Raw genomic sequence first — 16,612 nt, 5'->3', positions numbered from 1 at the left:
CCCACCCACATGTCCCTAGAAATAGCACATTTCTGTAAATCAAAACTACTGTCTCTCTACGTGTGTGTGTGTACATATGAGGGTGTCTGCACACGTGAATGTGTTTGCATTTGTATGAAAAAGACAATTTTTCAAAAAGGAACAAAAAGTAGAGAATTTTGTATTTCGGTGGTGTTTTTGTTTTGCGTTTTGTATTTGCACAGACCATTTTAGGATTTGCAGTCTCAACAAAACACTATTAAAACAAAGAATCTAGTAAAATATTTGTGCATGTTCTGCTAAACAATTCTAGCAATTTTATTAAGCAATACCTTTATTATTTTTGAATATTCTTAACAGACTGGAACAAAACATTTTTTTTTATTCAAAACAAAATATGCATACTATACGCATGTCGCAGGGTTAAGTATGATGCAGAGATTAAAGTTTGTTTGAACAAAAACAAATGCCTGGGGAGATTTCATAGCTATAAAGTCAGTAACTAAATTTTGTTCGCTAAGAGGACCTTTTCTATGGTTTTCCTTCATCTCTCAGCTACACAGCAAACATATCTGAAGTGCACTTCCCAAGTGTAGTTAGAGAATAGGAAGGAATGTAAAGTATTTTTTTAAATTATTTGTTTTGTTTGTTTGGTTTTTTAAAAACAGCCCTTATTAACTCTTCCTTCCACTGATTCTACTGTAAACTCATAAAAGCCTTTTTTTTAATATATATATATATATATATATAAAGCAAATTCATAGACACTCAGCGGGTGAAATGTTCCCACAAAAAGAAAAAAGTACAAACAGAGCTATCAGATTTCTCCTCTTTTCTTCAACTATCTAGAGCATGTTAGAGTGATACAGTTTTTGCACTTGAATGAAAATGGCTAACCTATTTTTTTTTTAAGAAAAAGAAGTTCTTTTTTTTGTGATAATGCAGAATTGCATACACTTTATACCTGGAATAATTTAAAACCATATGTTGGGGAAATCCTGGAGTAAAATCGTGTATATTCTGTATACTGCAGGTGTTTGAGCGTCTCTACTATCTCCTTTGCCAATGATAAAGGAGGAAGAAGAAATCCAGATTGGTGTTCTTGGCCTCTTTGTCCCCTTACAAGGGCCAAAATGGGGTCCCAGGTCACTGCATCAGAACTGACGTCACAATGAAAGTCCACCTTTGCCTCTTCTCACCCCGATGCCAGGTGGCCACTCGGAGCCACCTGACCGGTGAGAAAGGGCTGGGGGCCTTGGGCAATGGGATTGGGAGCAAAAAAGTTCATGGTGATTTTCTTTGCTTTTATTTTGTTTTCAACATAAAAATGTGTTCAACTGTCTGATTCCACCTATCATGGGGAACACTTGTTTGTTCAACTAACCCCCTTGTCTGCTCCATTGCGGGTTTGTGCAACAGCGGCTCAGAGGCCTACCAGAGCGTGCACGTCCGTTCACTGTGGCCACACAGACAGAAGCAAGCGGATGTTGTATGCTGAGGGAAGAGAGGAGGGCCAGAGGAGGAAAGGCTGGGGAAGGTGCGGGTTCCCAAGGCAGGAGGGAGAGTTAGGAAATTCTTTTTAATTTTTTTTCTCTTTTTTTTTCTTTTTTATGATTTTTTTTTTTGTTTTGTTTATTTTTTTTGCTATACCACAAAGTCATAGCAATCATTCCTCTAATAGAAACTGACAGGACATAGAGACAGAACTATCTGATGAACATACACAATGACTAGAAATATATATATATAGAGAGAGAGAGATAGAGAGAGAGAGAGACAGTGAAAAGACTTAGTTTACCTCTGAGAAAGCATCCCCCGAAATAAATCCTGTATTAACAAGTGCAAAAAACAAACAAACGAAACCAACCCAAACCAAAAACCAAAGCAAATTAAACGCCCAAACATTAAAACACAGTGTATAAAATGGTGTGAGAAATAGAAGTCCCTTGGCAGCCTTTCAGTCAATAAAAAGCTGTGCGTGTGTCCTTGTTTGGATTCAGGCCCATCTTTTTCCGCGTTACCCTACAGGCCCCGCAAGAAGTGATCGGAGGGTAAAAGCACCCCGTCTCTGTGGCATCTGACCAGTTGCGTTTTCATGGCGGGGCCAGGGCTGCTCTGGTGACCCTTGGCGGTGACACTCTGTCCTTCCCCTGCTACTCCTCGTTGGCCGAGCTTTCCTCCAGCGTGTTGATGCCTCCAAAGCTCAGCGCCGTGGTGTTCTGTGCAGCTGAGGCTGTGAGCACTGTATGTAAGAGAATCAGTACCAGGACACACAGTTTGAGTCTGCTGTTGCACAGTCTTGTCGCTGAGGAAACTGGGAGCGACGTCCTGTGACGGGAGCCACTGTTCTCCACCTCTCCTTTGGATGGGTTGCTTTTTGGCTCCTGTCTCCTGACGTCACAGCATTCTGGTTCATCATTGGTGAGAAAGGTCTCGTAGAGCCCTGCAAGATGAAGACAGTGGACGGTTAACAGGGAAGGAAGATCTGGGAAGGAGCTCATAGTAGAGAGAAGCTGTTACTTCAGCGTTCTGACAAAAAAAAAAAAAAAAAAAAAAATCATACAAGCAATGCAGCATTTTGTAAAGGGAAGGAAAGTCAAGACAGTCTGGATAAACGGTCAACCGTTCTCTCAAACCAGTCCTTTTAAGTTCCTCACTGTGTTCTTTTTATATTCCTGGTGGTCATTCCATGAAAGCTCTGGGTTGTGACGAATATAGAATGAAAGATGTTATTAGATCCAAATCAGAACCTGAGGTTCTGAATCAACTTGGTGACCAAGGACATGCAACCATCCTTTTTCTTTAACAGGAACCTGACTAATCAATGCAATTCCTAAAGTAACATTAACTAGTTGTGCTAAGTGAAATAACTAACCAATCAAAATATCATAGCTATAGGAACCAACTCCTCTCATGCACCTCACCATTTCCTCCATCCCCCTGTGTTGGGGGGCAGATATAGAATGGGCATAACTATCTACACATCCAATAGGTGACCATTTCCTTTTAATTTATTTCCTAAATACTTCTTTTATTCTTCCATATGCTATTCTATCGATGACTGCCTAATGGGACCATTTGAAGCTTCAATGAAATAAATAATGTAAGCGCATCTTTCGCCCGTTCCACTACAGGAGGAGCTACTCTCTGCTCTTGGTTTTCTCCACTTCGAAAAACTATCTTCACTCAGCACTGCCTTTCAGTGAATACCTGTCCATATCACACCCTCACTCTCGCACTCTTTCTTTTTTATTCCCTCCTGGAGAGCTTCTTCTCTTGCTCCCTTCCCTTTTCCTTCTTCTTTTGAAACTACATATTGTTCTTATATTACAATTGATAGATGGGTAGTTCTGAAACTTTCAAAGTGGTGAAAAGAATAAAACCACTGGTGCCTTAGCCAGTGGCTCAGTTGGTTGAAGCATCATTCCATACACTAGAAAATGGTTATGTGTTTGACTCCCGGTCAGGGTACGGCTAGGTTGTGGGTTCCATCCCCATGTGGGATGCCTACGGGAGGCAACTGATCAATGTTTCTCTCACATCAATGTTTCTCTCTCTCTCTTCCTCTCTAAAATCAATAAAACATAATCTCAGGTGGGGGTAAAAAAAAAAGAAAGAAAATAACTGGCTACTCACTATCTTTCAACGTTGTTTCTTGCTATATTATACATATGTCATGTTTTATGTAATTGTATAAACCATTTTGCACTGGACTGAAACATTGTCTCAAACTGATAGAATGAAGTTTCTACACAAATTTTATTATATTACACTCAAGCTTGAAAAACTAAAAAATAAGAATGGAGCAATTGGAATGATTAAATTAGAGTTTGTATGTAAAGTGCTTGGCTCAGTGCCTATCACATAAATAAGCTTTAAAAATTGGTTGCCATTAAGAATAATAGCAATTAATAGTGAGTCATGACTCCACATAAATAATGCAATCTAAAATATCCTTTCCTCTCTCTCCAGACTCATTGCTACTGTTCCAGCTATCCTGAACTCCTCCCGGCTCTTCTCAGAACACGTGGTACTTTCTCCCAAGTCTGTATCATTGTCCAGGCTTCTTTCCTTCCTGGTATCTTCTCCATCTACTCATACAACACCTATTCTCATTTTTTTCTTCAACTTCAGCTCACAGGAAATCCCTTGTGTGAAGCCTGCACACACATGCCTGGGCTGTGAGTGCATCTTGTATAACTTCAAGAGAGCAATTATTATTAGTTCTTTTACTCTCAATTGCTCATTTTCATGTCAATTTCCTTACTCATCTGTCAACTTAAAAGCAAGAAATATGTATTTTCAGCTTTGCGTTCCCAATGGGTTGCAGAAGACCTAAACAAAACAGATACTTGATGAGCATTTATTACATGAATAAACTCAATGTATATTTATTTAATAAAATAATTTATTAAATGATATATTATACACTGCAATCTTCAGTTTCCTTGAAAGAAATGACCAATATATCCTTATAATGATGCTTACAATATTCATTTCTTCTTAGGCATTCAAAGGTAAACTTCACCTTCGCCTAGATAGAATATGGAAAAAAAACTGAATTAATGAGGTCTGCAGCTGCGACATTTTTATTGTATGATATTTTCTTATATCATATAAGTTAACTACTGGTAAGACTAATCATTTATTGAAGCATAAGTTTTCCAAAATTATAATCTATACGGAAGAGAGTTTACAGTTAAGATAAAAATAGAAATCTAAAGGTCATTTAGATCAACGTTTTAGAATGTTCATAGTCAGAAAATGTTTAATAATGTCACTCCAATAAAAAGGTCTTCCAAAAAAATAGACCCGTAAACAGGGAAGCATCGATCAGACTGTCAAGCCTCTCAGAGGGAAAGTAGGGGAGGGTGGGAGAAAGGGGGATAGATCGACCAAAGGACTTGTATGCATGCATATAAGCCTAACCAGTGGTCATGGACAACAGGGAGTGGGCATATGTGGGGAGGGGTTTGGGATGGGAATGGGGGGATGAGAAACAATTATGTGATACCATAATCAATAAAGAAATTTAAAAAAAAGATTTTCCAAATTAGCTCAATAGCTAGATTGCTGATTTATAACTATCAGTAAAGTTAGCTCAATAGCTAGATTGCTGATTTATAATTACCAGTAAAGTCATTTCAGAAAAGTAACGATGTTCAATCAAACAAATACATGTATTCTTTTTGACTGACAAAATAAATACTCTATATCCCCTGTGCATCTTGTAATTTGAGTTTTTATTCAGTCATACATGCATGTATTTTAACAACCACATAAAACTTCTTACAAAATAATAAAAAAATGTCCCTCCCCCCATCCTGAATTCTTTCTTCTTAGAGGCAATTGTAACTCTTTTAGTGTCTCTGTACTTAGCGCCATATTGTAAATAGCTTGCTTTGTGCTTTTCTTGAGTTTTCATTTTTAATGTGAGGATAAAACATTCCTTCTCCTGCTTCCTCCAGCTTATATGATCCCCACCATGCCACCACCATCCCCATTCCGCCCTGCTAGTGAGTTTGCTGTTCATTCTTTGCTTTATTAGTATGTTGTAAAAACAATGCTAATTCAGACAAGTAGTAAACTTTTAGTTTACCATTATTAAACCACTTTTTTTCCTAGAGTTGATATCTTACAGTTTTCTATGTACTTATAAATTCAATCCCAAATATTTTACCAATTATTTCAATTGAGTCAGATGTTCTATCAAGTTGATCTTCCTGAAGAAATATCTCTTGTAGCCTACCATCTGGAGTGGTTGTTTTTTATGCCTGGTATATAACTACCAGCCTGAAAACCCTAATAAAGTATCCTCTTGGGATGCTTCTGCCTCTGGACTCCCTATTTCTTATATCCTCTGCCTCCTTTTTCAATTTGGTGGACCATGTCATCTAGTATAAGGAAAAGCTCATGGGAGTAAATGTCTAAAAATGTGTTTATTTTACTGCGTATTTAATTGATTGTTTGGCTGAGTATGAGATTCTGGTTTAGAAAATCTTATCCTTCAAATGTACTCGAGCATCATTCCCATATTAAATTGTTGGACCTTTGGGACGTGTCCTTTAATTTTCTTATCTCATCTCTCCTATTTGATATCACTTCATCCCTTGCTCTGTTTTTTGGAGGGTTTGGTGAGCTTTATCCTGTAATAATTTTATTGAGTTTTTCTCTCTTTTTTCCCTATCACATTTTAATTTCCATGAGCACTTTTATGTACTCTCAATGTTATTTTTTAAGTGTTCTCATTTTATAGTTGCAATATATTCTTTTATTGCTCTCAGATATTTGCAGCTATTTTATTTCTCATGTTTTATTTCCTCTCTGCATAGGCTCTGTTTTCTCCAAATCACTTTGTTGATTTTTTTTGTTTGTTTGTCTCTATTATTATTATTATTATTATTGTTATTATTATTATTTACATGGAAAGCCTGCACATTCTAGATTGTCTGCCTCTATGAAAAAGTATTGGGATCTCGGCACCTAAAAAGGATTGTGAGCTGTGAGCTACACTGTAGAAGGACCTGCCTCCACTGTTCTGATGGAGACATTTTTTAAATGTCTTCCTAAGGTTGTTTGGGTTATCCAGAAAATGTCCAATATCTGTTCAGCAGTGTGAAAGCTGGGCAGCCAGTTTCCTGAGAACTGATGGGAGAAGGCAGTTTGATGGGGTAGGGGCTGGTGGAGAATCTCAACCTTCAGTGTGTATGCGGCACTCACTTAATCCCCATTTTGGGCCCCTACCTGAACTCCTCCTGGTGTCACCAGGACAATAATGCTCTGGAGTCATCTCTGAAAATATAGTTCCCCTCCTCCACACACATATTCCAAGTCTTTTCTCTAAGGTGAGGAAGGGGAAATTGCGAGGCTGGAGAGGTGGGCATGGGCTATGGAGATCTATCAGCTTCTTAACCATATTTTGTTGCCTCTTCCAAACGTCTTCCACTGTCAGCTCTTGTGCCTGGAGGGAGTCTGGGAATTACAGATGTGCAATCTATAAATCTGCTTGACGCTTGGTTTCCTCTCTGCTGCTTCTAGCCCTCAACAAAGCCTTGAGCAAGCATCAATGTTCTTTGTTGTTTCTAAGAGGTTTGTGGTTACTGTCTCCTTATCTATTCTTCTATTCTTTTGGATGTATGCCTCAAAACAATTTATTTTCTTTTGGGTTTGCCTAGAAAATGGTACTGCTTTTTTCTCTATATCATTGCGCCCTGTCTTGAACTCTGACAGATGTCTGTTTCTCTGTTACATACATTTATGAATAAACAGGACCTACAGCCTGCTAAGTGTTTCTTGGTTTATGTGATGGATGGTGGGGTGCATCACCCAGAGGTCCCCCAGGACATGGACACTGGGAATGCTGTAGGCAACTAGATCCCGCCTCAGAGTCTCCCCAGAAACCACCCATGGATGAGCCTTACCTAAAGTTTCTGGGACCCTGGGCAGCTGCCTTCAAGAATCAGGGAATCTGTGAACTGCCATCCCAGCCTCAGACCTTTTCCCTCTTCTGAATCCTCCTTCTCCGACTTCCTCACAAGTATAGTTCCCAGTGTCCACCCCAGTAAACCATTTGCACACAGACATGCTTCCGGGGGAAGCCTACTTAAAGCAGCTAACTCTTCTCATCACTCAAAGGAACTATAAGAACATATTTCCAAATGAAAATAATATTAATCTTTTAAACTATAATCATATTGCACAAATATCTAAGTGATTATGGTTAGAAAAAAAAGCACATTTTCAGTTCATGAAACGTTCTGATATATTTTGCTTGCAAAATGTTCTATTTGCAATATATAATGAATCATTACCTGCTATTTGACATTAAATAAGAATAATTATAGAAATTATTGCTCAATCTTATAATACCAACTTCATGGAGTTTTTTTTTGTTTTTTTTTTTGAGGATTAAAAATACATATAAACTATTGAGAATAGTACCTAGAGGATAGTAAAATCTCACATAATATTTTAATTATTCCCATTATAAATTAGGAAGGGGGTTAAAATACATATAATTAAAATTCTTTTGCTGATTTCAATTAGTCTAACCCACTCACAGAAACACCTTGTTTTTCACTGCTCAACACAATTACTCTATTCTACTATGGTCATTATAAATATTAGTTAAGTACAGGGAAGTCAAATATTTTCAGGAAATCCTTAGAATAAACACATGATATTATTTAAATGTAATCCTTCATTATCCCAAGCAATTTACCTTTTATCATCTTTAAATCCAAGGAGTTATGAGACTAATTTTTCTTTTCTTTTTTTAAATATATATTTTATTGATTTTTTTACAGAGAGGAAGGGAGAAGGGATAGAGAGCTAAAAATATTGATGAGAGAGAAACATCGACCAGCTGCCTCCTGCACACCGCCCCCTGGGGATGTGGCCGCAACCAATGTACATGCCCTTGACCAGAATCGAACATGGGACCCTTCAGTCCACAGACCGACACTCTATCCACTGAGCCAGACCAGTTTTGGCTGAGACTAATTTTTGAAATATTTGAAATAGTAACTAATTTAATATATTTTTTGAATCCAAAAGTTTAGAAAACAGTGAGGTAAAAAGAGGAGGAAAATCACCCAAAATGTGAATTTGTTAGGATTAATACAAAACAAAACAAAACAAAACAAAAAAAAGTTGGAATTTATTTTCACCATTTAAAAGGATAATACAAACATACATTTACACATACATAACATTTGCATATGATATATAGATTTTGAGTTATTATTTTTTGTGTGGGAACAAACTGTAATATAATTTCATCCTTTTGCATGTGCCTTTCTGGTTTTCCCAGCACCATTTATTGAATAGACTTTATTTTTTCCACTGTATGTTTTTGGCTCCTTTGTCAAAACTTATTTGCACATATACATTTGGTTTTATTTCTGGGTTCTCAATTCTGTTTCATTGGTCTGTGTGTCTGTTTTTCTGCCAATACCTTGTTGTTTTGATTGATGTAGCTCTGTAGTATAATTTGAAGTCAGGTAGTGTGATAACTTGGGCTTCTAAATTCTCAGGATTGTTTAGTCTATTTGGGGTCTTTTGTGGTTCCACAAAAATTTGATGATTTTTTTGTTCTATTTAACTAAAAAATGGCACTGGGATTTTGATGGGGATTGCATAAAATCTATATTGCTTTCAATAATATGACCATTTTAACTATGTTGGTTCTTCCAATCCATAAACATGGGATATCTTTCCACTTTGTTGTGTATTTTTTAATCTCTTTTAATAATGCTTTGTCATTTTCAGTATATAGGTCCTTCACTTTCTTTGTTAAGCTTATTCCTAGGTATTTTATTCTTTCTGTTGCCACTGCAAAATGAATTTTTTCCTTCATTTCTTTTCCTGAAGCTTTCATTGTTTTAATCTTTATCTTGTTCTACATCTATAAGTTTCACAATGATTAAAATGGAGATTTTAATCAATTTACATTTATTTTGGATTTGTAGTGCTTGGTCTTGCTTTCAGTAGATAATAACATTTCCAAACATTTAAAAGAAAGTTTCTTTATCATTCCCTTTGCTTTCCATCATATACTCTCTGAGCATATTTAGATTCATATTTTCATAATTTGTTAAATGTATGCTGTTATTCATTTTATTAGAACTTATATTTTTAAAAATTATATTCATTTGAATCTATATGTACTTAACTAATAAGGAAATTAAAGTTTTACTTCCTTAAACTCCTTATCCCACAACCTCTTTTGTCTGTAATCAGATGTTTTATACTTTTTTATTGTCAAATTACTATCATTTTATGTCTTCCATACCAGTGGTTATTAAAAATATTCACATATTATTTTATACCAATCTCAATTCAGGGATTATTTATCTGCAATTAACAGAAACCCACTGGAGCTAAGTTATGTTAAAAACAACAACAAAAAACAGGTGGTAGAAAGAATATTAGAAAAATTCCATCCCATTTAATGAAATACAAGACCAACAGCACGCCAGGCAATATAAAGAACAGCATTACAGCATAACATGGAGTTGGGTGTGCTTCCCCTGAGTGGCAAACATTGCACTGTAATTAGTCTGTTGCCTCCTGCACACCCCCAATCCCTCGTAGGCAAATCTTTGCTGCTTTTTGTGTATATGTGCAAACATGACTTCATTGCTTTGCTCTCTTGGTCAGGATCGCTGGGTTCCAATGACACACTTCTAGGGAAGCAGATCTACTTGATTTGTTTTTCTTGTCCAACCAGTTACCCTCAAGAGAGATTCCATATAACTAACAAAACTGCGAAAATTTCTCTTTGAAAGAAAGGTGTGACCTCAGTAATTTTCTTCCTAGTTAAATGTGATATTTTCCTCTTGCATCTTGCAGGATATTCTCTTCATTTTCAAAATTTAAGAACATTTTCAATTAGATATAATTTCCATAATTTTGGCAGAATGAGGAGAAGCATAGATAGATAGATAGATAGATAGATAGATAGATAGATAGGTAGATAGATAGATAGGTAGATAGATAGATAGATAGATTTTTTACAGGAGGAAGAGATAGGGATAGAGAGCTAGAAACATTGATGAGAGAGAAACATCAACCAGCTGCCTCCTGCATACCCCCTACAGGGGATGTGTCTGCAACCAAGGTACAAACTCTTGACAAGAATCAAACCTGAGACCCTTCAGTCCTCAGACCAAGGCTCTATCCACTGAGCCAAAACGGTTTCTGTATAGGAAGAGAAGCACTTTTATCTGTTAATAGGGTGTCTGTAAACTCAAGATATTTCCTCCTATAAATTTGATTCTTCCTTTATCCAGTTTCATGTTTTGTATGTTTTCAATTTATCACATCTCCTGTCATCCTTTTTATATTCTTCATCTCCACTTTGAACTTTGTCTTTGCATTCTTCAAGCTTATCTGCCACTTTGTTTTTCCCAACTTCTCTATGGTTGATATTGTACATGTATATAGATTTGCAGTTTTGTCCTGAAATATTTTATTTTTTTAATCTAAATCCATTGTTATGTTTTCCACTTCCCAGCCAAATTCCCATTCCCCGTTTTCTCCATATTTTAAAGTGTCCTTATATACTGAATTTTATTGAGAGGATATGGTAATAAGTTTATTCTTATAGAAACTTTTCTCAAGTGTATGCTATTCTGCCTTTCAAAATCTGTCTCCCTTCTTTTATTAGGTTCCATATTTCATTTATGTGTGCTAAAGGCTGAATGAAATCATCCAAAAGTATTCTTAAAAATCTAAGTCCTAGTACCACAGAAGGTGACCTTATTTGGAAATAGAATTAAATGACTTAATCAAGTTAAGTTGAGGTCATTTTGGGGCCATAATCCAATATGACCTTTGGATGTTTTTTGTTTTTGCTTCTTGTTTGTTTGTTTTTATGTTGGGAGTGATTACCTTCATAATTCTAAACAATATATTCATGCAACTATTTCTTATTCCAGTGATTTTTAGATCATAGCTAATTATTCTCAACTGAGATAGCTGAGTAAATTCATGTCACTATAATTATGTCTTACCCTATTAATCCCCAAAGTTGGCCAGTCATTGCTTTTGTTCTAAAACTACAATTACATTTTCCTGTTTTTTGTTCCATATGTTAAATTTAAAAATTAAAAGAAAAAAATAAAAGTCCTTAGAGTTAATTTAATCCCATTTAATTACAAAATTATTCAAAGTATTCTAAATACAGGCATGGGGAAAAGTAGATTTACAGCTTTTTGTATGGAAAATAAAACACTGGTTAATAAGTAATAACACAAGAATAAACTCTGTTTATTATAAACCTACTTTTACCCACCCCTGTATTAGGCAAAATAGATGATCACTTTTTACACTTACCAGTTCATAAAATTTATGAAAATTTTGGTAGCTTTATACTTAAATTGTCTTTTATTTTTCAAGTAATCAGAAAAAATATTATACCATCATCCTTATATCACTAACTTATCCAGGTTTATAACTATACCAAGTTCAGTGTTGTAATATGAACAGTTTACTTTGTTGCACAGATATTATCTTAAAATTTATTATTACTGTATCATCAACATGGAGACTCTGTATTATCCTCTTTCTTCTGTTACTTGTTTGTTCTACAGTAAAACTTCAGTTTTTTTCATATGTGATGTATGGAAAGTAAACTTTCAAGAGTATGTATATTTAATTTTAACAAACTTTATTCTGTTTAAGAGATATTTCTCCTGGGCATCACATCCTACATTCATAATCTTTTTCTTCTAATACTGTTGGCAACACAACTTCACTGTGTCTTAGTATCCAGTTTGTGAGTAAAATTCTTATTGATGTTGTAACAAATTACTACAAATTTAGCAGCTTAAAACAACATGAACTTATTTAATTACAGTTCTGTATATCAGAAGTTAGAAGGGTTGACTGGTTTCTCTGCTCTGTGTTCACAAGTCCAAAATCAAGATGTTGGCAGGGCTGAGTTCTTTTCTGGAGCTTATAAGGAAGATTTGCTTCAAAGCTCATTTAGTTTGTTAGCAGAATTTGGTTCTCTGTGTGTGCAGGACTGAGGTTCCAATTCCCTTGTACGCTGTTGGCTGGGTTTGTTCTCAACTTCTAGAACTCGCCTATCCCTACTCCTTAGATTATGGGCCCTTTCTCCACCTTCAAAGGCAGCAATGGCACACAGAACCTTTCTCATTCTTCCAGTCTCTCTAATCTCTCCTTCTGCCATATCTTTCCTGTATCTTATATGGTGTCTCTCTGATCGACTCTACTGTATTCTGTGTTTTTCAGGGCCCGTGCATTTACATTGGTCTAAGACAGATAATCCAAGATAATGTCCCCATCTCAAGGTCTTTAATCTTAATCATATTGATAAAGTCCCTTTTGCTACGTAATACATTCACTGGTTCTGGGAATTAGGTCAGGGCCATTTTTGAAGGGGGCATTATTCAGTCCCTCTGGCCCCCAAAGATTCACATTCATGCTACATGCAAAACAGTCACCCTATCCAAGGTCCCCAAAGTCTCCACCCAATGCAGCATTGACTCAAAGTGCAGAAATCTCTAAATCTCATCAGTTTAAAATCCTCCCAAATCTCATTATCTAAATCATCTAAATTAGGCCTGGATGTGATCTGGGCATAACCCATGCAGAGATAAAATTTCTTTCCATCTGTGAAACTAGAAAGCAAGTTATGTTCCCAATGTACAATGGTGAGACAGATATAAACTAATAATTACAGATATTCTGCTTCAAAAAGGGAGATCATGGAAGAAAAATGGGTCCAGTTCAAATTTGAAATCCACTTAGGTTTCCAGACCCGGGAAAAATCCTCTGGGGTACTCAGCTCCACCCTCTGGGTTCCAAGCTTTGCCCCCTCTGACTTACCCTTCTTTTTTTTTATTAACAGGAGTATATGTTTGCAGCTGAGTAGTTTCATGAGCATGTTTCTTGCCAGATAATTGGGGAGGAAGGTGTCCAATAGCCAGCATTTCTTCATTTCACCCCATCTCTGTTCCTTTTAGTCCAAGCTGGCAGTATTTTTGCTGGTGTAACATTCTCAACAACTTTGTGAGAATCTTATCTGTGTCACAGGGATTCACTCCATTTGATAAGAAGCTCCTCCACGGATCTTTCCTAGATAATAGTTTCTCTATTTTTGGCTGTTGCTCAGATGGCTGAGGGTATCTTTAATCTCCTCAGAAGCCTTTTGTGTAACTGAACACTCTGACCTTGCAAGCTTTCCGAGGTGTCAGAATGGTTGCACAGCCACACCCTCGAGTATTTTGTTTTGTTTTCTCTAGAAATATGCTTTCCTGGCAGCAATGTTTTAAATCTCTCACTGTCTTGGTAGACTGTAATTTTTCCAAGTCATCAAATCATGGATTCTTATTGTTTCAGTTTTCTAAATTTATCTTTGCCTTTTTGTGTTTTAGTGTAGGCAGTAAAAAGAAAGCAGGTAACACCTTTAACATTTTGCTGGGAAATCCCTCAGCTTATAGAGCCAACTTCACCACTTTAACCATTTCTGCTTTCCATGTAACTGCAGGTGTAAACTATCCTGCTAAACTTTCTCATACTATATATCATGTTTCCAATTTCTATGAACACATTTCTCATTTCTTTCTAAGCCCTAATCCACAGCCTCTACAACACCTATTTCTACTAGCATCCTTTGCAAGGCAATCTGGGTTTTTTCTGTCATGCCTCTCAAAATTCTTCCATCTTTCCCCACTGCCGACTAGCACAGCACTTCTATATTTCTAGACAATTATTACAGCAGCACTCAACTTCTAGTACCAAAATCTATATCCATTTTCTATAGCTGCTGTAAAAATTGTCACAGATACAGTGGCTTAAAATGACACCCATTTATTATCTCAAAGTACTGTAGGTCAAAAGCCTGAGTTGGTTCGATTGGTTTCTCTACTCTGTGTCCTGAGGCTGAAATGAGGGTATTGGCCTTGATTATTAAGGTTGATAGCGAATAACAGAATACAGTTTCATGTAATTGTGGAAGTGAGATTTCTGTTTTCTTGCTGGCTGTTGACTGGAGATTCTTAGCTTCTGGAGGATACCTGAATTCCCTGGCTCATGGCTCTTTTCTCCATCTTTTTTTTTTTTAATTTAATATATTTTATTGATTCTTTTACAGAGAGGAAGAGAGAGGGATAGAGAGTTAGAAACATCAATGAGAGAGAATCATCTATCAGCTGCCTCCTGCAAACCCCCCATTGGAGATGTGCCCGCAACCAAGGTACAAGCCCTTGACCGGAATTGAACCTGGGACCCACTGAGCCAAACCGGTTTCGGCCCTTTTCTCCATCTTAAAATCTAGCAACTGTGGGTGAGTTCTTCCCATTACAGTGGTGCCTCACACAACGAACTTAATTCGTTCCAGGAGCAAGTTTGTTATGCGAAAAGTTCGTTATGTGAAACGTGTTTTCCCATAACAATACATGTTAAAAAAAATAATTCGTTCTGTAGCATAAAATATGCTAAGATGACATAAAAAAAGATAAATTTTTTGTTATTATTTTTATTTAGATACATCTAAAAACATAATTTTTTTAAAAAAAACACACACATTTTTTAAATTTTAAGACAGACTAAGTAGAGTCTACCGAATCTTGCACATCTTCATCCATTTTCTGCTTTTTGGCCGATGGTTTCATGAAAAACCTGTCCAAAGTCGTTTGTTTTTCTCTTTTCTCCAACATCTGCTGGAAATAACGGACAAGAGTATCGGAGTAAAGATCGTTGATCCTGTTTGCTTCAGCTGAATCCGGATAGTGGGCATTGGTAAACTCCTGAACTGCTTTCCATTTGACCAGGATGTTCTTGATGTCAGCAGTTGGGATTGGTTGATTGTTTGATTGTTGCTCCTCGTTATCAGATGACACTTCCCTTTGAGCATTGTCCTGTTGCTGGACCAGAAGTGCTTGGAGCTCTTCAGTTGTCAGCTCTTCTTCGTGTTCCTCAATAAGCTCCTCTACATCCTCTTCCTCTACCTCTAATTCCAACCTTTGGGCCACTGTGATGATGTCCTTCACCATTGGCAGTGATCGTGGAAGCTCGGGCGAAGCAGTCGTGGAAGCTCGGGCAAAGCGGTTGTGGAAGCTCGGGCGACTTCGTTGTGTGAAACGAAGTTCGTTGTATGAATCATGAAATGAAGTTCGTTGTGTGCAGCGTTCGCTGTGCGAGGCGTTCTTTATGCGAGGCACCACTGTATTCTATTTCTCAGATCTACTTCATCTTTGTGGCCAACCCTTCTGTGTTTTGTGATTATATTGGGTTCACTTGGATGATCCAGGATGATCTCCCTACTTTAAGGTAAGCTGATTAGTAAATTAATCTTATGTGCAAAGTCCCCTCTACTATGTAATGTAGCAGATTTATAGGCATAAAATCAACACAGAGCTTGGGGGATCAAAATCCTGCTACCACACTGATATCCATACTCTCCTAATTTCATGAGGACTTAAGTTGCTTATCCTCTATAAAATCTGTTTGAGTATTTCATATATCTGTTGTACACTAAAATCTGTAAAAGATATGTCTATATATAGCTTCTTTTGGTAGGCCTTCCAATCTGAAACCATGGTTTTCCTCCATTGGGTAAATTCCTTCAAGGAATGTTTTGATAATTTATAATTTCCTCCACTTCCACCTTTGTTTTCTTTTTTTGTTATTGTTCTTTCCCTATCGGGTTTACAGTCAGTGGATACTGATCCTTCTACATAACATTTTACACTCTTGTTATCTTCAATTTCAAGTTTGTCCAGGAGGCACAATTCTTCATAGCATGGGTGCATGGAGATGGATTAGACAAATTGCAGCTCCTTCCCTCTGACTCCCAAAAGTCATTCCTGTGAAGGCTTGCTCACATCCATCTCAATAGCTCACTCATCTTTAGAAAGCAGATAATGGTATTTGTAGGCAAACACCATCATTACATAGATAGGAATGGGAATACCATATTTCTGCCAATAGTCTTTCACCCTCAGGGGATTTCTGGTGTTTTTATTCTGCTTCTCTCTGTACTCTCCATAAACAAAACCAAGATCATCAAAGAATCCTATTGGAAGAACAGTTCTCACCTCTGCTGAGATCTGTTTTAGAGCCTGCTCTGAAGGCTCTCCCAATTCTGGCAGTATACTAAATG

At 36.8% G+C, this 16,612-nt stretch overlaps 1 protein-coding gene across 2 annotated transcripts in view; it reads right to left on the bottom strand.

The window, feature by feature from the left end:
* Positions 1 to 261: 261 nt before the first annotated feature.
* Positions 262 to 16,612, bottom strand: part of NALF1 (NALCN channel auxiliary factor 1) — a 571,940-nt gene continuing 555,589 nt past the window's right edge. Inside the window, exons 3-4 of one of the 2 annotated variants that reach the window (XM_084879974.1) lie at positions 4,468 to 4,513; positions 262 to 2,422 (exon numbers count right to left, since the gene is read on the bottom strand). In XM_084879974.1, coding sequence (XP_084736100.1) covers positions 4,491 to 4,513 — 23 coding nt within the window. In that variant the 3' untranslated portion in view covers positions 262 to 2,422; positions 4,468 to 4,490. The remainder of the gene's footprint in view (positions 2,423 to 4,467; positions 4,514 to 16,612) is intronic. The other variant, XM_084879973.1, reaches the window with a different exon arrangement.

This window comes from Pipistrellus hanaki, assembly GCF_964339955.1.
Source record: "Pipistrellus hanaki genome assembly, chromosome: 3".
Classification (NCBI taxonomy): Eukaryota; Metazoa; Chordata; class Mammalia; order Chiroptera; family Vespertilionidae; genus Pipistrellus; species Pipistrellus hanaki.
The sequence above is the reverse complement of the archived record's forward strand: the minus strand, read 5'-3'. Positions and strand labels throughout refer to the sequence as shown.